General features: G+C 47.8%; 1 protein-coding gene across 1 annotated transcript; it reads right to left on the bottom strand.

The window, feature by feature from the left end:
- On the bottom strand, positions 1-26,091 carry POU2AF1 (POU class 2 homeobox associating factor 1). Its single transcript, XM_069555082.1, has 5 exons — positions 25,455-26,091; positions 5,972-6,102; positions 5,439-5,481; positions 5,089-5,354; positions 1-2,109 (listed from the first exon to the last, which is right to left on the bottom strand). Exons 1-5 carry the CDS (start codon positions 25,468-25,470, stop codon positions 1,795-1,797), a joined length of 771 nt encoding a protein of 256 aa, XP_069411183.1. The 5' UTR covers positions 25,471-26,091; the 3' UTR covers positions 1-1,794.

A 26,091-nucleotide genomic window follows, 5' to 3' on the forward strand; every position in this document is an offset into this window, starting at 1 on the left:
TCTGAGCAAATCTTTATTGAAAATGTTTCCATCTTAACAGAAAGCCCCAGGAAGAAGCTTAGATGGATGGTTACAATCAAGATATCTGACCTCAAGAAAAGAAGAAAAAAAAAAAACACGTCTTAAATCTTAGCAAATATGTCAAGTATTCGATTTTATTGCTTTGCTAGTTTTGCCAACTTAAACTCCCTAATAGAGGCTGCTTCTGCACCTTCTCAAAGCTTCCAATCGTAAGTGGGAAAATCTTGCATAGTGTTTTTTATAGGAAACCAGGGCTTTTGATCAAACAGGCCCGAGACTCCCTTCTCTCTTGCCTACTCACACCACTGCCAACAAAGATGGGAATTTGTTATCTAAAATGCTATTTTAACCTTTTAAATCTAAAAAAATTAAGTCTGAATAAAACAATTCAAGATATCAGTTTTGGGGACTTGAGGCAGATACCAGAAAGTTAAGTCAAAAATAAACCCAAAGCAGAAAAAAATCCAAAGAAAAAAGGCATTTTTTCTCCAAAATGTTATTTTAAATGGCGAATCTATGTCATTCCCCAGAAAAGTCCACTACTTCTATATGGCGTCCTCCAACTAATGCTAGTTTCCCATGCATACAGCCACTGTCGGGAGATGAGCATTCTGGTGGCAGCTGTGCTTGGGCCCCTGCAAATCTGATGTTTCTCCAGCAAAAAAATAAAAACAAAAATGGAAATGAAACCTGGCAGTCCTTCTGACTGAGGCTCTAGAAGCCCCAGGAAGGTTGGTGCTTGGCGGGGAGGTCTTGACTCCACAGAAGGGTGGTCCATGGAAGCTCAAGAGGCACATTGGCCATACTTGGCCAGGACCCACGCACCATGACCTCAGTGGGTCTTGGCCTGCATTCAGCCCCGCCGGGTCTGGACATGGAAAGACATATACAGTCATTCTGTTTATGAAAGCTCAGCTCTCCTTGCAAGTGTCCTCAAGGAGAGCAGCAAAACCATCTATTAAAGCTATATTTTTCTGAAGTACATTCCCCTTCTTAATAACCAAGTAATTAAAGCAAATCATTCCTCAGTCCTTCTGCTCTCCCCTGCCCCCACGCCCACCCCCAAGTATGCACTCTAACTCCCCATCCCTCCTCTGTCCCCCCCCAATCGGTCCAGCCCCTACCCACTCTGATGTTCCTTCCCACCCCCCACCCTCCACCCATCACCTCGCTGAGCCCCAGGTCTTGAGACCCTGCTGCCTAGACTGCAGAGCTGGCCAAAGCTGAGAACAGCAAACAAAGGAGCAATTGTGGGAACTGACACTCAAGGCCTCCAGCGTTGGTTCTGCCCTTGGAGATGCTGGCAGGACTGGTCTTCTCACAGGGCACCCCGCCCATCTCAAAATGGCAAAGCACAGGACGTCGCTGCCTGCAGACAGCTCAGTGGGGCTGCTGCTACCGTGAAGCAGGGGGCACTGGAGAAAGGGGCCTTCTTCAGGAAGGGAACATGATAGAAGTGAAAACCCTGGGCCACAGAAATTAGGCAACACCCGGCATCAAATCTTATCTTTAAAATCCCTGATTCCTTCCCAAAAGGGAACCGAAATGGAAAAAGAAATAAGAAAGGGTGAGTGAGAAAGATGGGGAGGAATGGAAGGAGGGCAAGAGGGTGGGAGAAAGTCTGGTTCACAATTCTAGCTTAGGGTAGAAAGTGTAGTTACGAAATGGCAACTTCAAGCAGAAATGAATCGGAGGGTTTGATCCCTGGCTTATTTTTAAATCCCAGTTTCAGGGAACAGGGTGCTGAACAGGAGGCTCTTGGGGGCATCAGCGCTAAAAGCCTTCCACGGAGAGCGTGTGGTTGAGCGCGTAGGTGTCGCTATCTTCTTCCTCCAAAAGCAGCTTATCGATGGTCAGGGAACCGATGGCTCTCCTGGGGTCCTCGGCGTCCGGGAGGACTGGCTCGGGGATGGAGATCGGGAGCTGGACAAACTGGGGCCCAGGCAGGGCTGGGGCTGGAGGCTGGTACTGCAGGGTGGAGGTGGGCAGCGTGGACAGAGGCTGAGGCCATGGGAAGTAGGTGAGAGGGGCCTGGTGCTCGGGGCCCTCCAGCGGGGGCCCCACGGTGGGCGCGGCGGCACTCCTCGTCTGTGATGGGGAAGACGCAGGGTGGTTAGCAGGGGTGGAACTGCTCACCCCAGTTCTTGCGGGGATCTCTGTTTGCCTCACCTCAGCCCTGTCCTGCCATTTCACTCCAGAGGGCTCTTTCCCCTGTGCAAAGTCTCCCCCAAGGGGGAAGCCAGACAAACTTCCACATCCCCTTCTCTGTCACTCACTAGGTATATGCCCTCTTATACTTCCCCACCTGAAGCCTCTGTTTTCTCATCTGTAAAACAGATTCCCCAAAGGACTGACATCACCGGGCTGAGTGAAGAACAGATGCTTTTCCAGATTTCATTGAATATAAAATGCACCCAGATTTCAGAGATATCAAAATATGTGTGTGCAGGGGTGACATGCATCTTAAAATCAATGATAAAATAGCATATTAAACAACAAGCCCATCACACAGCATAGCAGCTGTATTGCCAAGTGGACGCTGCTGTGCCTAGACACAAAGACTGTCCTGGCTCCACACAGCAGGTTTGGGATTCTGAGGACCCCTTGAGCTCAGCTCCACTAGCCTCCCATTACCTTATTCTCTGCTATTGCTTAGCTGGGCCCCCTGTGGCCTTTCCAGGGACCTCCAAAGGTCAGGGCCATTCTCCCAGGCGCTCTGTAAACAGTATCTTTCACCTGCATGGCAGCCATCCTACAAATCCCAGCTCAAGCTGCCAAAACCAGGGCCTGGACGCCACTGATGAGGAAGGAGGTAGGAGAGGACTGTCTTTGCATGGAATGATGTGTGTGAGAGAGGCCAAAACCTCCCCCATCACCCTCTGTCCCCTGCTACATTTCCTCCAGTGGCCACTGTGTCTTGAGAACAAACTATTAGAGTCATTAGTCCTGTGTGTTCAGTCATGTCTGACTCTTTGTGGCCAACCAGGCTCCTGTGTCCATGGAATCATCCAGGCAAGAATCATGAAGCAGATTCCCGTTTCCTACTCCAGGGGATCTTCCCTACCTGGGGATCAAACCCACGTCTCTTGTGTCTCCTGCATTGGCAGGTGGATTCTTCACCACTGAGGAAGAGCTTATTTCAATCTTTTGGGACCTTGCTGCAATGCATATTCTGGTACAGGAGGTCTGATCAGACCTGGATTCTGCATGTCTAATAGGATCCCAGGTGATGCCAATGCAGCTGGTCCAAGGACCACAGTTTGAGCAGCAAGGCTTTAGGGTATTTTTCTATAGAATAATAGAGCTGGAAAGGGTCTCAGAGGACTTTTCAACCTCCCAAAAAAGCCTTATCACTTCTAGTATTTAAAAAATCCAAATGGAAATCCTGCATACACCTGGGCAGGTCAATTACCACTGCAGATATCTTGGCTCAGGGATAGAATTACATCAACCCGTCATACAGGTCTTATCTCCTGCAGATCAGAAGTGGAAATTGTTAGCTCTAACCAGCTTTGATAAGTTAATTTACAAAACGGCAAGACAAATAAATTATTTCTTAATAAATATGGTTGGTTTGATACACAGAACTTTTCAAAGCAAGAGGTGGGATTGATGAAAGGGATAAGGAAAAGAATCCCTGGTCCTGAAATGGTTGGGAACCACTGTGTCCATCACTTCCCACCCCCACCCCAGGCCTCCGATATGGAAATGAGCTGCCTGAGAGGGGTGTTGAATGAACTGCTTCCCATCCACCATCATTCAGGTCCCACCACTGGTTTGCTGAGCAGCGGGTGGGCATGGAGGGACAGGGGTCCTGCAACCCAGGCCTGGATGGTGCTTGAAGGGGAGAAGCTTCAGGATAACACTGGACCTTGAGGTAAACAGACGGGCTTGGGGGGGCAAAGCAAGCTCCATCATCATGGGTGGGCTCTGCAGTGACTCATGAGAGCCTTGCTCTGCCTCCCACAGCCTTCCTTGGACTGGTGCTAGATATGGCTGTAACCACTGGTCTTTTCCCCTCTGAACACCTGGGGGCTTCCCATTCCTTTGGTCAAACAGCCACCATTCACATAAAACTATTTCTCTTCCTTCCTCCATTCCTAGGGGAGCAAACCCTTTCTTTCCTATCCAGCACTTGAAGATAGCACTTGGTTAATGCTATTGGTCAACTTTGAGGCAATCGTAGTTAACTCGTATCTATTGAGTGCTTTCTGTATTTTGGAAACCAGGCTGAGCCCAGGAAGTGTTCTAAGCAGTCTAGGTGCATCAGGCCATTGATCATGACATCAACTCTTTCGTTAGTATTCCCATTTCACAGATGAGAACATTGGGATTCAGAGCATTAAAGCACTGTGCTTGGGGTCACATAGCTAGTGAATGAAGGGGCAGAGTGTCAGACAATCTGACACCAGAGGTGGAACTCAAAAAATTACCCTGCAGGTGGGTCTCTCTCCATCAAAAGTACAGTTTTCTGAAAAGTTGTCTCATGTGTTGCTCAGCCTAGAAATTTTCTGAAAAATCCCATTATTGGGTCAATAATCACCCCCTAAATCATCTGAGTAGAAAGGAGAGGCCGGCTCTGGCAAGAGACTCCATGCAAACATCACCTGGTTTCCCATTCAGGAAAAACTGAGGTCCATCCCTGAGACTCAGCATATCTGAGGCAGCAGCGCAGATAGGGCAGACCGGCAGGCAGGTGGGCATGCCAGCCCAGGGAGTACAAGGCATGACAAAGGAGGCCATCAGCCTTTCTACGGGAGACATCTGAAGTCACTGGGAGTGAAAGAAGGCCTCCCTGGGCCACTCACCCAATAATGGGGTTTGTCTGAGCAACAGGTGACACAGCTTTTGAGAAAGCCATGCTTCTGGTGGAGTGAGAACCACCTACAGGGTAGTTTTTTGAATTCTGCCTGTAGTGTCAGATCGCCTTAAGCCCCACCCTGGAGGACACGGTGGGCTTAGATGATCTGATTATCCTGGGCATCAACAGCAAGGAAGGTCAGGAGCAGGAAATCAGCCCAGGTTCTAGAAGGGTGCCCTCTGCATAAATGCCTTCATGTGACGTACCGTGACGTTGGTGATGAGCGGCTGGGAGGCATAGGTCAGCACCGAGGAGGGCCCCACGACCGTGTAGCTGGGGCACACAGGCTGCACATACATGTCAGCCGAGTAGGGGCAGCTGACAGCCTCGTGGGGCACGTACTCCGTGTAGGGTGTCCATGGGGCCAGGGGCTGGAGGGCGGCCGGGGTGGGCTGGGAGAGCCAGCCCGCACACAAGGCCCCCTCCTCCGTCACTGTGGAGGCAGAGACCTCCATGTCAAGGCAGGAAGGACCTGCAGGAAGGAAGACGTTACAGAGCTGCACGTGACACCCAGACGAGGGGCTGGGAGGAGGCCGGGGCTGCGGGGAGCTCTTACCCACTGTGGTGTAGGTCGCCAGGGGCTGATGGGGCAGCACCACCTAGAGGGGGGACGGAAGATGGGGTCCAGGTTTCAGCCACCTCCAGCGAGCCGTCTGCAGGAAGCTCACCCAGAGGGTCCCAGGGCAGGAAAGGAGGGGGTGAAGGGCAAGAATCCCCGTCGTTAGAACAAGCACCTGCCCCCCGACCCAACCAGCACCACCTATACTTCCCAGGGGGGTGGGTGTTTCCCCTGAGCGAGAAGGCTGTGCACTTAGGGAATCAGTCTCACCCTGTCCCAGGGGGACCCTCAAATCCTATCAGGACGTGTGAGACACCTGCTGCTCAAGTGGGATTTCTCTCCCCACTTCAAGTAACTCAGCTTCTTCTGCTCTGGGCCGGATCTCCAGGAGCCACACCTCTGTGACGTGTGGTCCTCATGCCCTCGCTGAGGAGCCCATGGAGCAAGGACATACACCCGGCCTGACCCCCTTGGACCACTCCCCACTCCCTACAAGCACACACACACTCCGATCACAGCAGCCCCCTCACCGCCGTCGGTGTCACCGATGTCCCACTGTTGGCATGGCCCCGTTTCCTCCGCAGCAGCTCCTTCACCGGCTCCTTCACACGCACACCCTGGTACGGCCGGGGTGGGGCCGGGGCTTGCTCTGGAGCTGTGGCTGCAAAGAGAGCATCACTGGTACTCGTCTCCCTGTGCAGACAGCCCCCAGCCCAAGGGGCCCGCTCTCCTCCAGGGTCTGCCTGCTCACCTAAGCTGTGCTTGAAGGTGCGGGACCACACGTGACTTCCTAGGACTTTGTCCCAGGGTTAGCACCCCTCCTGCCCCAAACCCTCTAGGCTCCCCTCCACCCAGAAGATGCAGGCTCGAGCACTGCAGCGTGATCTCAACCCAATTCCCCAACCTTTTTGTACACTAAGCACCTCCTGGATCCTGTCGGGCCAGAAGCTCTGTCTAGACTCCTCTCCACCTTCTGTGAAGGTCTCCCCTCCTCATCTCTGCCAGCGATCTCCCAGGGTCAGGAGTCCCTCTCACTATTCTCAACCTCTTGAGATTCTTCCTGACCCAAGACTACTACTACAACCCTCCTCGCTGACCACCAGGGCCCACAGACTTTGCTTCATCCTACAACCTCCTCAACACTTCCAGACAGGTTAGAATTCATCATAGGGGGCAGCAGAGGATGGCATAAGAGCAGGGACTCTGAGTCAGATGCCACAGGCCTCAAAACTTGCCTCTGACACTTTCTAGCTGTGTGATCCTGGGTGAGTCACAGGCACATCTCTCTGTGCCTCTTAACTGGCAATTTCTTATCAAAGGAGTATCGTAAGGAGTCCCTGACACAGTAAATGGGAAGCGTAATACAGGCTTCCCAGGTGTTGCAGTGGTAAAGAATCCACCTGCCAATGCAGGAGACACAAGAGATGCAGGTTCAATCCTCGGGTCAGGAAGCAGCCCTGGAGAAGGAAATGACAACCTCCTTCAGTATTCTTGCCTGGAAAATTCCATGGACAGAGGAGCCTGGCAGGTTATATAGTCCATGGGGCTGCAAAGAGTCAGACACGACTGAGTGATTGAGCACACACACACACATAGTACATGCTTAATATAAAATCAGAGACAGAATTAGGGGCTTCCCTGGTGGCTCAAATGGTTAAGAATCTGCCTGCAATGCAGGAGACCCAACTTCGATCCCAGGGTCGGGAAGAAGCCCTGGAGAAGGGAAAGGCAACCCATTTCAGTATTCTTGCCTAAAGAACTCTATGGTCAGAGGAGCCTGGGTGGGCTACAGCCCATGGTGTTACTAAGAGTTGGACATGACTGAGTGACTGAACACTTTCACTTTCACAGAATTCAAATACAAGCATTCAAATAAATCTGTAGTCTATATAATAATTAATAATCCCTTTTTCGCTATGAATTTCTTATGCCCCTAGCTAGACTATAAACTTCCCAAGGTGAAATAGTATACCTTATTTCTCCATATCTTCCCAAGTAGCATGTCCATGCTGCTGCTGCTGCTGCTAAGTCGCTTCAGTCGTGTCCGACTCTGTGCGACCCCATAGACGGCAGCCCACCAGGCTCCCCTGTCCCTGGGATTCTCCAGGCAAGAACACTGGAGTGGGTTGCCATTTCCTTCTCCAATGCATGAAAGTGAAAAGTGAAAGTGAAGCCGCTCAGTCGTGCCTGACTCTTAGCGACCCCATGGACTGCAGCCTACCAGGCTCCTCCATCCATGGGATGTTCCAGGCAAGAGTACTGGAGTGGGTTGCCATTGCCTTCTCCAAGCATGTCCATAATAAACTTAATAAGTTATTGATTGATTAATTGGTTGGATGGTTTCTCAAAATGTGCTGCCGACTCATTTTCCCTTCACTTTTCCTGGACATTCAGAATGGGCTGCAGTGAGTGCTTCCCAGGGTTTCTGTGGCCCCCAGGAAAAATAACCAACGGTGACCCATATCCCTGGGGCCAGAGAGGGTCCAGCTTCATCTCTCAGAGAAGGTTCCCTCTGCCTTCTGTCATCAAGGCCAGGAAACTGAAGCACCACAGGCTGGAACACGGGGCTTTCCCCAACCAGGAGAGCAAGTCGAAAGCATCTACGGCTGGCAGTGACAGTCTGCCCTTCCAGATGGAAGCCTGGCGCCTTGGACCCCTGCAGGGCAGACCTGGGTCAGCCCAGAAAGGCAAGTAGCACTGGGCCTTCAGCTCACATGGTATCACTGATAAGGGCCCAGGGACCTGGGCTCTGAATCAAAAGCCCGGAAGCCCAGATATCTATTAAACCCGGATCTGCAGCGCTGCCCTAACCGAACTTTGCTCAGTAAATACCCAGCTGATAACACCCCAAGCCTGACCAGCACCAGACCTCCATCCCTGCTCCAGACACAAACATGGCCGGGCCTGGAAGCCCAGGCAGAGAAGCAGGGTTAAGAAGGAAGGGGTGTCCAAGAGCTGCAGGAATACATGAGAGTCTGAGGACCCCAGACTCAGATACATTCACAGGGGCTTCCTAACCTGGCCAAGTAAGCTGAAGTGACTGGGGAGTGATACAAAACACAGATGCCCAGACCCTGCTCCCGAACAGTCTGATTCTGGGTGTTTGATGTGGACTTATGAATCTGTATTTATAAACATCACTCAGGTGATTCTGAAGCTCTGCTGGGATTAGAATCACTGCTAATTCATCCCTGATTTCCCTTTAACATTTCAAGAAGAGGTTTATTATCTTGTTTCTAACATGCCCTGTCATAACAAGGGATCCTTACTGATATTCACTTATTCTTTCAAATATTTCTGGATGCTGGGAAAACAGCACTGAAGAAGATAGATGTGGCCACTGCCCACACGCCTCTTGCAGTCTAGTGGGACAGATGAATGATAAAGCAGTTATAACTTGTGAAATTCAGGCTGAAGCAGGAGTGTGTAGCAGAGAAAGCCAGCCTGGGACCTGCACCCTGGGACCCCTGTGCACCATCATCTTTGTTTAAGCAGCAGTGACCACAGACTTAAGAGCCTAAGATACTTGGGCTATTAGTTTCTGGTGGAAAGGTCTCAGTTGACTTACATCCCGAGCCTCAATTTCCTCATCTGTAGAATGGGGCTAATAGTTCCTGTCTCACATGGTTCTTGTGAGGATTAACTGAAATAATCCATGGGAAGCTTCCAAATCCATGTCCAGCATGTGGTCAGCATTCAACACGTGCTATTATCCTTCCTCCTCCCCACCCACGTCCACCTTCCTCTCTAGACTGCTACTGTCAGAAAGCTCTTCCTCCTACTCAACCTGCCTCATGGTGACAAGCAGCATTTTCCCTTGTGTTACCTTCTAATGAAACTCGCAATTCATGATCCATTTAAAGCTTTTTCATGGACAGAATGAGGATCATAATGGTTTGTATTTGGTAAGGTAACCTGAGAATTACATGTAAATGCTTAGAATAGAGCTTACACTGAGAAAGCATTAAATAAATGTGAGCTAATACCATCATTCAGAGAAGGCAATGGCACCCCGCTCCAGTGCTCTTGCCTGGAAAATCCCATGGACGGAGGAGCCTGGTGGGCTGCAGTCCATGGGGTTGCTAAGAGTCGGACACAACTGAGCGACTTTGCTTTCACTTTTCCCTTTGATGCACTGGAGGAGGAAATGGCAACCCACTCCAGTGTTCTTGCCTGGAGAATCCCAGGGACGGGGGAGACTAGTGGGCTGCAGTCTGTAGGGTCACACAGAGTCGAACACAACTGAAGCAACTTAGCAGCAGCAGCAATACCATCATTGATATTTGTAGCAGGTCCCCTCCCAGCAAGTGAAGACAGATCCCAGGTGCCCTATAGAGTCGGAACAAAACATTCCATTCCTTCAGCTATTTCCTTTTTTGGAATCCAAGAAAGAGTGAGGACATTAGAATAATTTATTGCAATCTAAATTAACACAATAAAAGTGGGGAAAATAATAGGCAGAAAGAAGCAGGCACTGGCTGGTGATTTTTAAAAAATAGCCAAACTTTATTATTAATATTTGAATTACCATATGTTGATTGTGATTTCCTCCCATAGTATCAAACATCAGTGTATAAATAAAAATTAAACCTAGATTTGCAAAGAACTTTGTGTTAAGACAGCCATAAAAAGCAGCCACTGTGAACCCATGTTCTGATTGCCTTTGTGCTTCTTCTCAGTGATCAACAACTCACTGGGACAGGGCTCATGAATTTTAACCTCTCTCGGAAGTGCTTCAAGATATAGTAAAATAGGAATATTGTTCATGTTTGTCCCCTCTGAACAGAGCTAGTTCGTTTCTGTTTGTAGTTAGTGACGACGTCTACAACTGATTAAGAGTGATTCCCATGCTGTTTCCTTCGGCTACTTCTTAACGACGTGTTTTGAATCCCTCTAACCTTCCTTCTGTCTGCACCACTCCAGCACAAGTTCTGCCACTTCCCCTTATGAAGATGCCAGTGGTGACCGCAGGCCCCAGGTGTGGCCTGACACGGGGCAGGGGGCAGGGGGGAGGGCCTGCCCTCCCGCACTCTGACCTCCCATTCTCAGGGTTACTCACAGCTCCAGCAGATAGGTTCACAAGCATATCATCCAACCTACACTGGTCTCTGGTTGAGTTGCTGGCTATTCTTAGGCAGACAGTGCGGCCTGAGGCCTTGTGCATTCAGGAGAAACTTGACGGATAGAGTTATTTGGGGGTTTGGTCACTGTGGTCATGCTCTTCATTCAGCTGGGGCACAAGAAAAGCACGATCCCCCACGCACACACCTCAGACAGGTGTATCATTCGGCCCCCACTGATCTGCTGATACACTTCTGGGGAAGGGCCAGGGGGACTCCGGATCCCACTGCCTCCCCGGAAGTGGACAGGGGGACCGCCAGGCTGCAAAGCAGCCACCTGGGCACTTCCCGCTTCCTGACAAGTGAGGGCTTCCCGCCTCCTGTTGGTTTTGAATCAATGAACAAAGAGGGCTTGGGGAGCTGCTGCGAGCAGAGGTCATCACACTCTGAGGTCTGGACTTCCTCAGAACCCACAGTGTCAACAGGTGTGCCCTGGAACAACACCATCTGGAGAGCAGTTTCAAGGTCCCCGCCTCTTCCTACTGCAGTCACGAAACTCCCACAGCTCCCAAGGACCTCCTGGCTGCCCACCCAGGAGTCCCCAAGCACTGCCAAGGAATTCTGTCACTGCTGTCAGGGGAGCAGGCAAGAGTGAGGATGCTTCTGACAGTGTCTTTGCAAAGTGCCCGTGAAATATCAGAATCCAAAGCCTCAAGACAATTCCCACAGGACCCCAATGGCCCAAGTGTATTTGCAAGGTGGAAAACCTGCAGTTGGCATCTTTCACACCAACCTTTGTGAAGCAGCAATAACCATCCATAATTCCACAGTAAACTCTGGACTCCCTATTGCCACTAGCATGAGAAATGAGCCCACAAACAGACATTTGGAAGAGGAAAACAAGTTTTTCTGAAGTCATAATTGCTTTGCCTTAGGTCTTCTGGATCCCTCAATAAAATAACTAAAAAAATTTTAAGATTATCAAAATAATTTCCTCAGATAATAAGACTAAATAAAAGAAGAGCCAAGGAATGTAAAACTGGAGAACAAAATAACACACAAGCAGAGACGAAAGTCCAATTTCCCAAAGCGGAGTTGACCAGAGATTTTCACAGCCCCCAATGGAACTGCAGGTACAGGTAACACTCTCAAAACCTACGTTTTCTCACCATTTATCCTGTGGTTTGAAGACCCTTTACGTCTCTCGGGGGCATCCACGTGTCCAGCACTGAGAAAACTCTTTCCACCTAAACATAAGCCTCTTGACTCTCACGGGGAATCTCCAGGTTTAGTCTGAGAAGCTCAGCCATATTATCTTTCCACCACTGCAAGTCAGTAGGCAATGTTGTTTGGGAGAAAAACAAAACTCATTTACAGAAAAACCTATGAATTTGGCCCCACTGAGGGCTTCCCTTTTCCAAAATGAGCAACGAAAAAATCTGAAGGTATAAAAAGTCAGCAGAGGCTATTTCAGTTCCCCCTGCCACGCACCCGGACATGCTCCACATCACAAAAATAAGAGTCCTGCAGCTGCTGTTCCACTGGAAAGCACAGACCATGACAGAGTCAAGCCCAAGGGTCACCTGAGAGAGCACCCTGGCTGCATGTGGGCCCTGGGCTTGCTTTGCACCAAGCTTCGGGAACATAGGATTCTACTGATTTAAATAAACATGGCCCTTGGTTCCTTGATGAGGTATAATAAACATCACCAAGGAAACATGCAAAATTGCCAGCACTTGTTTATTTAATGACCCCATGCAAACCATGTTCACACCACAGTAAGAAAGCTACAACTAAAGAGGTAGGTCCCAGTGAAGCCAACACCCAGGCATCTCCTCAGGGCAGCTTTAAGAGAGCCCTCTTCAGGCAGGAGGTACCTAGAACAGTTCCCAAGATATTCTTGAAAGCTTCTCCCAGCCATTGTCCGGTCACAGATCTCCCATGAGCCAACGGGGCCAGGCCATGAGCTGAACCCCAGTAGGGACCGCTGCCGTAAGGGATTCAGGGTGAGCCTACATTTCCATCATCAGGGAACCAGGAAGAGTAACCCATCCCACCCATCTTGACAATCTCTCATTGACAGCGCTTCCCATTTACAACTGACTGGTTGAAACTTGAGGATGCACCCACATGAGGCCATTTTGAACGATAAAACTTTTCTGGCCCAGAAGGACACATAACCCAGTATTGATCACTCCAAAATAACAACAGTAAATATTACTCTCTTTTGCTGATGAATCGTTAGTAATATTTCAAAACATAAAAAAAAGACCAAGGAGAAACACAATAATTTTTTTCTTTATTTATAGCAAAACCAAAACCAAATAATTGAACAATAGGCATTCAAGGCATTCAAAGCCTAGGGCTACCTAGCTTCTAACTAAAAGCAAAGTCATAAAAGTTGCTGTCACTTTTCACTTTAATGAAAAGAAGCTTGTTTGCGTTCTTGACCTAAGATAGTTGAGGACTCCCGGGAAAGCTTAACACAATTCAGCTAAAGGATTATTCATATCCTTAACTGAACACTACTGCAAGTGTGGTTGTGAAGGTCTGAGTCATATTTTTTAATTTGTTCTTTGCATTCACAGACAATGGCTGATTTTTTTTTTTTTTTTCCTAACTGGAAGAAAGAACTTGGGCTTTGGCCAAAGATTGGACTTGACACGCTATAGAATGGTTCTCCCACCCAGTTTACACTAGATTGTAGTTTACTTTTTTTTTTTTTTAACATCGGCTAACAAAGAGATCCCATATGCATGTAAATGTAGGCTTTCTATTCACTAATGTCTGGACTGAGAAAGACCCTGCAGCCAGGAAATAGCAACAAGTCACTCACACACTTTAGCAATCTACTATCAGGGCCGAGGAGAAACAGACAGATGGACAACAAAGGTGGCTTTAAAGGTGTACACAAGATGCGGGACAGTGAACCCTCAACTGAATTAGGATTTGATGTTGCTTGAAGGCTGCTGGTCACCAAACAGGAGTGAGTCTTCATGTGTAAACTAGGGTGTCTCCATCAGGAGATCTCAAATATGGAAGCTGAGCCCATGTTCTCCGGTCCAGTTGCAGAAGGGAAGGGAACGGTCAGTATTCCCGGCCACCCCCCAAACCTCCTGTGTCCCCATTCTAAGAGGCATATTCCCATCAGCCCCCACAGAGCTCATTGAGCAACCATAGGCAGGTCATTGAAAATGCATAAGGAGGTCCACAGTCATTTAGGACTTCCCCCGACCTGGCCAGACCTAAAGGACCCAAAGGAAACACCCTGAAAAAAGGAGCCAAGGACACTCCTAAGGTACACTTGGGGTGACTGTAGAGTCCCAGATCCAAGGGGTCTAGAGGCCAAGTAATCCCTATTTCTGCTCTCTGCTCTGCTAAATCGCTTCAGTCGTGTCCGACTCTGTGCGATCCCATAGACAGAAGCCCACCAGGCTCCCCCCGTCCCTGGGATTCTCCAGGCAAGAACACTGGAGTGGGTTGCCATTTCCTTCTCTAATGCATGAAAGTGAAAAGTGAAAAGGGAAAGGGAAATCGCTCAGTCGTGTCCGACTCTTAGCGACCCCATGGACTACAGCCTCCCAGGCTCCTCTGTCCTTGGGATTTTCCAGGCAAGAGTACTGGAGTGGGGTGCCATTGCCGTCAAAGGAAGCTAAATTCGGCACTGAATGGACACCCAGGGTGATTAGTCTCCTCCCAAATTCCCAGGTGGTGCTAGTGGTAAAGAACCTGCCTGCCAATGCAGGAGACTTAAGAGACACAGGTTCAATCCCTGGGTCTAGAGGATCCCCTGGGGGAGAGCATGGCAACCCACTTCAGTACTCCTGCCTGGAGAATCCCATAGACAGAAGCCTGGCGGGCTACAGTCCATAGGGTTGCAAAGCATAAGTAAGACACGACTGAAGTGACTTAGCACACCCACACCTGAATTATGTTAAGCTTAAGTAGAGAGCCCTATTACCCAGAGCCCCCTCTCATTCACCAAGCTCCTGTCTGAACATTCCACTCTGCAGCCTCAGAAGTCCCTGAATTGTCCCAAAAGTTGTGGATGAGCCATCCATGACCTTGGGTGGAGTCAGCCATGTGACCTCTAGTGTCAGAACCTTCTGACTCTTTCCACAGAGGCTCTACTGCTGAGGTGTCCCTCCCTGAGAGTGCTCAGCATCGCTCACCCAGCCGTCCACCCTCCTCCAATCTTCCTGCAGATCAAGTAGAGTATAGAAGGCTCTTGGATTCTGCTCTTGACTCCCAGAGACAGTGTCAGAGTGAGGCCTCTGTTTTTGGAGACTCATGTATGTTGAGTGCAGGGCTCCCAAAGGTCTGTGTGTTTCCTGCTCACAATCTTAACTCCCAGAAACTCAGAAATCACCACTCTCACCTTTGCATGATGTCCTGTGGCTCACAGAGAATTTGACACAAATGCTTTCACCATAACTTCTGAAATAGACAGGAAAGTCTTCCTCTCACCCTCCTTTTCACGGATGAGGAAAGTGATTCTCAGAGACGTTCAGTGACTTGCCCAGGGACTGCCCTTGTAAACAGCAGTGTCATCAACTAAACCCAGGACATCTGATTCCAAGTACAGTCCACTTCTGCCTCACTTTCTGCCTCCTCCCAGACCAGGGCAAATCTCATTTATTCCTCTGGGCGACACTGGAGGTTGGTGTCAAATGGTCCCCTGTTCAGTTCTAACCTCCCTCCCTCCAGTCTGGGAGTCTGGGCCTGCACCACTCCCTTGACTGCCAGTTCCCACAAGAAACGACATCTCCCAGCTGAGGAGAGAGAGAGAAGTCCATGAGAAGCTTACCGGCAGCCTGCTCACATGAGGAGTGGCGAGAACTGAGACCCACACAATTCCCCACAAAGTTTTATTTTTGGTATTTTCGACCGTAATGACAGCGGATAGGTTCACCTGAGAAACCAGCTGCATCTGCCCGCCTTTTACAGAAACTGGGGTCACCAGAGCAGAAAGGGCTCCCGTCTCACATACCATGTCTCAGGGTACCAAGGAGATTCCTGGCAGAGGGCTCTTTAAACAGGGCAGAGCAAGCCATGTCCCTGTCATCATGGAGCTTACCATCTAGGCCGGCAGAGTATGTAGACTTAATCAGATCATAGCACAAGCAAACCTAGAATTACAAACTGGGACGGAGCTGCATCTGTCTCACAGTTGAAGTGTTCTGGGCTCGTTTGGCTCATTTTCACCTCAACTTGGTTCAGTCAGGCTTGAATGAGCAGCAAGTTGGGGGCCCCTGTCTCCAGGGGCTGTATGAAGAGGAGAGTGTTTGAGCACAACTGTTCTGTCTCCAGTGCAATGAGACAGTTCTGGGGTTGGGCTCAACCCGCACCATGCATGGAAGCCTGACCCCAGATAGAATAAAGTAGCCCCAGACATTCAAGATCCTTCCTCAGCCTAGGGACCCAAAGATGTTTCACTTATCCTGTCCTGGCAGATTAGTCCCCTAGGGGAAGACCCAGACCTAGAGACTGAGATTCCAAGATGGAAATCAGCTGGCTTCAGGAGTTCCAGACAGTCTCAGATCTAACTTTCTGACAGTCCTATCTGCAGGAAGCCTTTTGAGTCAGGCTACAACAGCTCTCAGTGAAGTCAGAGACCACCCCCTTCTAACGGTGGGCTCATATCAATCAGGAAGGGAAGAAGCATCTAATGCAACCCTAAAAGCCTTGGCACTGAAAAGTGGTGTGGTGTTGTTTGGAACTCAAGCAGATCTAGTTTAGAATGTTGACAATATAGCTCATCACTGTGTGACCCTTGACAAATAATGTAAACTGTGTGCGCCTAATTTCTCCATTTGTGGCATGAAAATAATGATCTCCATCTCATAGGAATGTCATGAGGATTGTATGAAATTAACCAAACAACTAGTATGTAATAGGTTTTCAAGAAATGGCTGTTTCTTTCTTCTCAGCCAAAAACCTGTGGCCCTTCACTCATCAGAAGAGTAGCCTTGGTACAGTGACCCTGACATGCCCTCATCGAGCTGCATCCTAATACTGAATGTCTCCATCCTCAGTATACCCAGGGCCTTCTCAACCTGCCTTCATTGTATTCCTGGAAGTCATCCCTCAGATTCTTGGGCCTGATGTCCCCAGAGGCAGGATGGCCCTGTTCAGGAGACAGGGAGCAATGATGCTACAGAGAAATTGATCAGATATCTCACATGCAAACAGAGCCTGTTTAAATAGAGAAGAGACAAGAAAATCCTGGCATTGACCTCTTGTAAAGACATCAGGAGCTGAGCAGAAGATCTTTTTTAATTCCAAAGCCACCAGAGGATTAAACTTGTGGCATATTTTCATTTTTAAGTACTACCCCAGGAAGGAGCACCTTGGAGATTTTTGAGTGGCAGACAGAGTTACCTGTATGTATCTCCGAAAGGACAGGGATGCAGCCATGACTGAGGCAATTGTCACAGATCCATCTTTAAAGGGCTAGAAGCCTAGCAGCACATTTCATACGTGGGATAGAAACGTGGAAGTATATGAGGGAGGGCTCTTTAGTGAACAGAGAGGGGAGCTTTATCACCTATTCGAACAAGACAAACTTCTGGCTGACATAGTGAGTATTGCCTCAGCTTTATCTAGAGCAATAGGGATCAAAACAGGGGAAGGGACCCACATTGGGAGCACTAGACCACACCCAGGGTGACCCAGCCCAGGCTTCTCACCCAGGTTCTATAGCAAGGCAGGACCAGAGTGAGGAGCTGGAGCAGAGGAGACAGATACATCTTCCCTCTTTAGACTGAGACCCGAAGCCTGAATCTAGAATTGCCTGTATAATCTAGAACAGGAAAAACCTATAGTTAGAAGCTGGAGGAGGGGACATTCAGTTGTTTGTTCCTTGATTTGAGCAATATCTAGTTTGGGATTTCTAAGACCAAAGGGATTCCTACAAAAAAACAAAGTTTTCCTGAGACCTTCAGGTGGGGACAATTTCCTTGGAGGAAGGACTCTTTAGACCCAGCATCAGCTATCTGTTTGGGTCAAACCCAACTGTCCAAGACATAAGGCTCATGGTGGCCCTGGGTACAGCCTACATGAGTGAAGGTAGCCCTAATAATTGACACATGATGTGAATGTAACTGCCAGTCAAAATGAGCTTTTGTTTTAAGTCTCTGGTTTACTAACTGGTAAATTTGTGATGTGGGGGAAATCCCTTGTGAAGGATACTGAAGAAGTTAGAACAACAAGCTTGGGAAAGACATCACTTGGTCAAACTTTGAGGAATGTGCCCCCTTCCTTAGTCACAAGGTAGCTACAGAGACTGAAAACATGACTTTTCATGGCTTCAGAGCTTCATGGAGACTAATACAACAAGTTCTACAGTGACTCACTATTCTCTAGGAGTGAGGTCCTTACCCTGGAAGTATTTAAACCAAGGACCTGTCACCAGCTATCAGGGTTCTTGCTAAGAGTAGAGGACTGGTCCCCAGCAGAATTGTCAGGCTGTGATCTAAAACTCTGGAATAGAGTAAAGGTGCCTATAAAGTGAATAATTCTGCCAAGAAAGGGAAGAAACTGGGGGGTCTGGGGGTGAAGGAGCAATCAGAGCTCCAAGATCCTCCTCAAATTGCTCCATGTTTATTTTTGTATCAGAGTTCTTCAGTGATTTTGCTTGGAATAAAGGAGTTGGCGACAAAATTGTTTTAGACACCAACATACAGAGCCTTGGGTTTCCTTCCCCATACTTCCCTCCCCAAGTATTTCATGTTCTAAGAAGCCTCTTCTGTCCCCAGAATCTAAGCAAAAAGTCTAAACACCATTTATTCTGGAGGAGGCACATCTGAAGCCATCTACATTCTCCACGACACCTTCCCTGATTCCATTCTCCTCTCCCTCCTGCTGAAGATAACTTATTTCATTGGTTGATGCCTCTAGCTGGAAATAATCCCATTATTGGATGGATGCAGGCTTGCATGGGATGAGCAATGGATGGCTGACTTTCCTTAAATCCCCTTCTTTCTAGAGTTGGTATTGCTTTCATCCAGCATTAAAACTTGCTTCTATCTTCAACTCTCTCGCCTCCCTTTTCCTTCACTTCACTATCTTCCCAGCATTTCTCAGTCCTGGAAGTCATATCAATCCTTATACTCCTCTTCCAATTAAATGTATGATTCTTGCTAGAGAATCAAAAAGGAATTCAGCTTTTCTTAAGCATGATCAGATCCTTTCTGGTCCCAACACCTGGTCTGAGTATGATTCTGGTATGTAATTCTTTGGCTACCTGCTCTTCCCAGAAAGTGATACTAATGAAACCATTACTAAGAAAAGGAGGCAGCACATTGCTGTTTCAGTTTTCGGTATCATTTGTGCTATTTCTTGCAGACTTCAAGCTAGATTATGACACCTCAATTCCAATCCTGTGAATTTAAAAAACAAACACAAGTTTGCCAGTCAGTACAAGCCTGCCACCATTCCCCCTTATGAGGCTGGTAGGAAACTGCAAGCCCAAGTTTCAAGTTTGGTCACAGAATGGCCAGCTTCACCATCAGCCTTGACCATTGACCCCATCATGAGTTACAAGATACATAAACTTTGTTCTCAGAGGTAACGTGAGAGAGAACAGGAAAATAATGACAGTTAACTAACAGCTACTGAGTGTTAACTTAATGCCAGGCACAGTTGTAAACACTTACCACAACCCTATGAAGAACTGCATTCCCATCATGCATATAAGGAAATGGCAGCAGAGCAAGGTAGAGGGACTCCCCAGCATCATACAACCAGTGAGGCATAAATCCAGGATTCAAACCCATATCTGCCTGCCCCAGGGGCTAAGCTTTAAAACCATTAAGAGGAAAGAAAGAACAGAGCTGTCACTCTCTAAATCAAAATAATCCCCTAAACCTGGCTTTCCATGCCTTATTTATACACACAAATACACACACACACACACACACACACACACACACACACACATACAATGTGAAGGGACAACCTGAGTTTTTCAAAGTCCAGATGGTTCAGAATGAAAGAAGTGCTGAGAAGACAAAAGCCTGGGCTCCTAGCACAAGCTTCCACACACAGCTGCCCAGAAAACACATTGGCTCTGTTATTCTGGGGAGATTCTAGGTCCTTCCCTGCCCTTTGACTCTGCTATTGCAGGTAAAATATCTGCAAAGAGCCCAGTAAAGGAGTATAGCAAGAAAACAAAGACTTAATTTCCTTCAAGCTGAAACACATGCACCAAAAATGAGTTTTCCAAGTATGAACAGACATTTGCCAGCTGGTATGCTGCATGTGTGTCCTGGTCCTTTACCTAACGTGAAAGGCCTGTGCTTCTTCCGAGAGCAGAGACAAGAACCTTTGGTAGAGAGACAGGACAGGTGAGCAAGACAGCACTCAGGGTAAGTTACTAACTCATCTTTAAGCTTCGTTTTCTCATCTATGAAATAGAGCTTAAAACAGAACCCACCTCATGAAGTTTTTACGAGGATTAAACGAGATAATACATTCAAGTGCGGCAAAGACTGGTGGTTACCACACCCAACACCTGCCCTTTCCTTCCTTGCTATCTACCCCTATGTTTTGGAGGATTGACAACGTGTCCAGCTGAACAAGGACCCTATTCTCCCTCAAAGATAGGAGTGGCCATTAGATGTCAGCAGAAGTGTGTTGGTGGGGAGAGGCCATGATAGAGAAGCATGATCTTTTTGCCTTTCCCTATTCTTCCTCATGGTCCAAAACACAGATGTGATGGCTGGAGCTACAGTGCAACTAGAAAGCAAATTTGAGGACAAAGGCCACATGCCAAGGCCAGCAGACCAAAAAGACAGAAGTAGCCTGAGACTGTTGGCACTTACAGCTTCCATATAACCCTGCAGACTACTATGCACCACTTCCATGTGAGAGAAAGAATATCACTTTCCTATTCAAATCCATGTATTTTCTGGTCTCTTCAATAACAGTCAAATGCAATCCAAACTGATCAAACAGAACATCTGACAGACAGCATGGCACCAGGTAAGCACTCAGCACCCCACAGCTATTGTTTACTCCACGAAAAGGATTGAACCTGCTATGCTCATAGTAATGCGATGTCCAAAAGTATATCAGAAGCCATCAGTTTCAGCCTCCGAGTCAGTAGTTCTCAGCTTGACTGCACATTAGAATCACCTGGGATGCATTTGAAAATACGTATTTTTTCTTTTGAAAATAAGTATTTATTTTTAATAAGTACTCATGAAGACTCAGAAACTCAACTTGGAAAAGGATTTTAGTCAAGTTCAGTCCCCTTGCCCTCAGCCAGGAAAAGAGAAGTTCCATTTTATGGCTGGCCAACTTGCAACCCAGAGCAGTTAGGTGGCATTCTCTAAGCCCCCACACCTAATTATCCAGAGACTGGAAAGTGGAACCCAAGTCTCCTTCCTGCAAGAATAATTTTTGCCATAACCTCATACAACTAGTGAGGGACAGGGAGACCCGGCATGCTGCAGCCCATGAGGTCACAAAGAGTCAGACACAACTGAACAACAGCAACAACATACAACCAAGACAAGAGGTCAGAGGAGGTCTCTCCATCCCAGGCGGGCCCACTCTTATCAGGCAGTTTTTCTACAAAAATGAGAAAACCACAATGTTGTTAAGCATTTCATATAGCTGAAAATTATGTTAATGGTCACACTTAGCAACATTGGTTGGCTAGTGATCAATTAGCCAACTTTGGTTGTTTGGCTCAAAGTGAGAAATTGGTGGACAGCTTCATTTGGTGGGAAATAAGCTACTTTAGAAATAAACTAGAAGGTGAAAAACAACCTAATATCTTTACTTTGTAATAAGAATGTTTAAACCCCCAAATTTACAGGACTTCTGAGTGAATTAAATGCCCAGGTATTTAGCTAGTAAGTGTGGACAACCTTGATTCTTTTTTGTGCCTCACAACAGACCAGATATGCAGCTTTGAACCAGAAGAGAGCTTTCAAAATCTCGGACTCAAGAACTTTGGAGCTGTAGAGGGGAATAAGGTTGGCCTTCTTATCTAGTTAATATAGGGAGAAGAAGTAAAGTGTCCACCTTGAAGACAACAGCTCTTCCACTGATTAATCTGTATGTTTAGCTGATGTATGTCACGTATTTCACCTCTTCCTGTGCAGTGAATTCTTGACCATCTTTTGCATCCTAATTGTCTTTATCAACAAGAACCACTGAATCAACAGATAAACTTGGTAAGAAGCAAGGGTGTTTATTAGGCATATTACTAAAGTTGTACCAGAATAGAAATATTAGAAGCAGTCCACAGACCTAAATTACTCCTAGTTATAAGTTCATCTGAATTTATGCAGGAGAGTTCCAAATACTATATGTATATAACAAGTTTTTCTTATCTTTAACTGTACTTTTAACTGCTCTCAAAAAGTTGGCTATTTAGAGGAAGCTTGGAGTAAAGTATAGAATTCTATATTACGGAGAATTTTGAGATCTGAATTTATCTATTTGGTGAATCTCTGTTCAAATTATCTGAAAGTAAATATTCATGCCATAATAATTTCATAAGAAGTATGCCCTGTGCTTAAGATGCCTCCTTGAGCACTACAATGAAGGAACATCAAAACCAAATCTATAGGACATCAAGTCAAGCAGTCAGTTCAAAGAAAAGCAGTCAAGCCATTCTTTTGTTATAATGCAGATCCTTCTCTAACATGAATAACAATTTTTAAAAAGTCATTCAATTCATTCATTTTCTAACAAGCAGTGTTGAGTCTACTATACACAGTCCCATCGCCTTTAAGAAGTCAACCAAGTCAAACTTTTCAGCATTGTGTAAATCATATCATCAATTAACTGTTAGCTTTATCTCCCATGGGTGTTATCATTGTGCAAGGCCCCAGTAACTCAGAAAAATGAATACCTAAAGTACTACCCAAGTTATTTTAAACCCAGAGGCCAGAAAACCTTATTTTAAAGGGCCAGATAGTTATGTTTTTTGCAGGCCATATGGTCTCTGGGGCACCTACTCTACTCTTTCATTGTATCAAGAACAGAAGCAACCCTAGACAATATGTAAATGAATAGATATGGCCATACCCCAATCAGTTTTTATTTACAAAAATAGGTTGTGGGACTGATTTGCCACTGAGGCCACAGTTGCAGACCCCTGTCTGATTTAGACCCTTGGAAAACTGTATGTAGGTCCTATCAATCAAAAATCTTTTGATATGCCTTTTAACTATTCTAATCAAAGTGTGGAAAATGACTGGAAAAGATTTGGCATAACCCTAAATTACCCAAGATGGGCCCACGGGAGGTGTCCCAGGAGGGATGGTGCTCTCATACCACTGTCATTAATACTCAGGAGACTTGATGACACTTTCCCTATTCTCTACTTTTGTTCTGACAAAAACCTTGTAAGGCAGCCATTAGAACCCCATTTTCCAGATTTGTAAGAATGTGAAAAGGTTAAATCATTAAGCTGCAGAGACGACTTTCAAACCCAGGCCTGTCTCACCCCATCGTGCCTGTTGTTTCTACAGCACTGTTACTAGTTGGCCTTAAGAAGGGCTTCTTGCTGGGTAGATGTCAGTGTTTCACATCCATGCAGGACCTGCTGGACTCAGTGCAGAACCTGAGGGGAAGGAACAGCAAGTGGATCTGCAGGGAGCATGACTTCTTTGTTCAACTGACCAGTCAAGCAAATCGCAAATTCATGGCTGTGGCTTGAAGATTTCTGCCTCTGTGTGCCTACAGTTAGCAGCTGATCTGAACCAAAGCCCATCTTCACAGTTAGGCTGCAAACAGGGGTCATGGGCCAAGCAGGGAGGAAACAACATCTACAAAGTGAATGTTTTCTTAACCCTTTCCAGAACCCCATAATACAGTCATTTCAGCTCATGCCTCGAGGGTGTTTTCTGAAAAAAGAAAGTGCCTTTTCAGCACTCTTGGTGTCTGATTTCAAATTCTGACCTTCTATCAGGTGATTCTAGTGGGCTGACAATGCTGCCCTGTTTTTACTGGTTTTCCCACAGGGTTTAGTCACCCAGGTACCCTCAGTGCCCTAGACAAGGGCCTCACTTGGGGTAAGGGGGTGGGTCCAGTGCCCAGGGCCTTTCCTAATTTCCTTTAAAGTGCCAAAGAGCAATTAATAAGAATTTTGATTACATACATCTGAACATGTAGAATCATTCACAGGTATTCCGAGGGTGAACTTACAACGTGGTCTCCCTGGGGATGGAGTTTTGCTGCACCTGACTGACCTCCAGGGAGTGAGCAGGAAACACGCCTCTAGCATCCCCTTTAAAACGAAACTGTTAATCTCTTAGGAGAAGTTATAGAAGGAAAAAGGCAGTGTGTAACCAAGAGTGGGAAATATGGCAGCTCATGTACACAAGGAAGCAACCCATATCTCAGGCACTGAAGCAGAACCACAGCAGACAACATCATCTCCGCAGCATCTCAGCTTACTAAGGGTAGCTCTGTGGAACCGGTGGCTATCATTTTTACCCTATTTTACATATGAGAAACCTGAGGGTTAAAAAGAAGAAAGTGACTTGCTCTGAGCAGGTAGGAACTAAGGCAGAAGTCCCTGCAGGGGTCACATAAAACCCACAGACTGAGCTCTAAGGGTCAGGGTCAGGGCATACGGAGACTCAGTAGCTCCCAGGAGGGACATCATTGCCCACCTGCCACCATTAACGCATTCCACAGGGCCGTCTGCCTTTGCCCCCGAAGGGGAGCATCTTGCTCGATCCTTCTTCTGGGAACAATAGCCACTATCCATACTAGAATATCCCTAGGTATCTTGGAAGGTTTCTATCATTCTTAAACCCAAATTAGAATTCACTTCTTTTCATTGAAGAAAAAAAAAAAACTGCATCTTGCCAACATCAAACAATGATGAGACTTCACAATCTCAGAAACTTTGAAATCATTCCTTCACATTACACATTAACAAGCTCAACTCTTGGAGAATTTACACAAGAAATAAAGGAAACAATGAGCTGCTGATAAAGTGACTGTAAGCTATGTCTAAATGAAGGTATGTTTTCAGAACTTCAAGGGCTCCAATAGACTATCTTGTGTAAAAAATAAAGCTCCCTAATTTATCTTTTTCTGTAAACCTAGGTTCTTTTGTATTAAGTTCGCTTGTGGTAGGGTGTACCTGAATTCATTAAAAGGCATTTTAAAGACCTAAGGACCTCTAAAAAGACAGAGCAAATTTTTGGTACCTCTTTCTTGAGAGCCCCAGGAGGGTTCAGCTCTCATGAGGCTATTGAGCTGACTGTTTTTCTGAGAAAGGAATGCTGCCGAAAAACTCTGTGTGACTTCAATTATTAATAACAGGAGTGTCTGTTCAGTCCCACATGTGGAAAATAAAGTTCACAGATGTTCCATCCAACTCCAGGGATAAACACTAGGGTTCCCGGTAAACCCGCGCCCCCTTGCGCAGGAACCCAGGAGCCTTGCCACAGGAGGCGAAGAATGATGGGAGGCAAGATAGGAGAGCAGTGGAGGACAGGCTTGACAAGCCAAGTTTCCACATCCTCCCCATGCAGTCAGCGACACATTGTGACTTTGGCAGAAAGCTCACTAACCCAGAGAGGAACGTGCCCACGGAACTGAACAACAGGCTGAAGAGTAGCTGTTTATAAAAGGAAAGCCACTCAGGTAAACCGCTGCACTGCCTTCCCCTCCAAATTTTGTTCGGTGAATCATCAGCTGCCCTTTGTTCACCACAGTGATTCGTGTGGGAGAGAGGATGAGCTGTCCCACCTTGGAACACTCGTTCGTTCCCCTCCAACCTGGAAAATCAGCATCACCTCTGACAGGTCGGTTTCTCCACTGGGCTCCATCTCGCCCACCTCGCCCTTCTGCCGCCCTGGCTGGGAACGGGGACCCACTGCCTGTCACCCCAGCACCTCCCGGCTCAGGCTGCCTGCTGGAGCCCGGGCCCTCCCTCGCTGACACGGCTCCGGCAGCCACGGGCCAAACCACTTACGTTTCTGCCAGAGCATGGCCTGCGACAGGATGTTGCCTTTTCTCTTTGAAGCAGACAGTTTGGCTTCTTTAATGTGAGACCCGGTGTGCTTGCCTCCAGTGGAGCCACCGCCTGCTCGGAGGCTGCTTCCTCAGCTTTTAAAGGCCGAGTTCCCGCTGCGGGGGCACCGCGTCATCACATCCTCCCACCCGGGCGCTGCCCGGCTCTTGGCCGGTGGGGCGCCCTCACCCGCCCGCGCGCCCTCGCGGGCCACCGGCGGCCACCCCGTCACGCTTGCTCGCGGCCCGCCGGCCGCATCTGCACGACGGCCGGGCCCGGGAGGCCTTGGGCGCCGGGACGAGGCCTGCAGAGTGGGCCTCGTGGGTGCGCGGGGCATGGGCAAGGGTGCGTGAGTGTGCACGAGTGTGCACTCCGTGAGCAGGTGTGTCCAGCCGTGTCCCCCCCTCCGCCCCCGCGAGGGGCCCTGAGACCCCCTGGAAAGCTCCGGGTTTTCTGTGGCGCCCGTTCAGGCCTCTCCACCACACCCCGGTGTCGACAGCACTCCGTCCGCCCTGGGCCCTGCTCGACGGGAAATGCGATTCCCGGGGGACAAGGGTTCTCAACACAGGAGGAAACACCTGTAGACGCTTCAAGCCTC

Source organism: Ovis canadensis, chromosome 15 (genome assembly GCF_042477335.2).
Source record: "Ovis canadensis isolate MfBH-ARS-UI-01 breed Bighorn chromosome 15, ARS-UI_OviCan_v2, whole genome shotgun sequence".
NCBI classification, from domain to species: Eukaryota; Metazoa; Chordata; class Mammalia; order Artiodactyla; family Bovidae; genus Ovis; species Ovis canadensis.

Bases quoted from the DNA above. Each gene is read 5' to 3' on its own strand.
- POU2AF1 (XM_069555082.1), bottom strand. The intron at 5,355-5,438 runs GTAAGAGCTCCC...TCCTTCCTGCAG, and splicing joins GGCGACCTACACCACAGTGG to GTCCTTCCTGCCTTGACATG. The intron at 2,110-5,088 runs GTACGTCACATG...TCCCCATCACAG, and splicing joins CGCTCATCACCAACGTCACG to ACGAGGAGTGCCGCCGCGCC.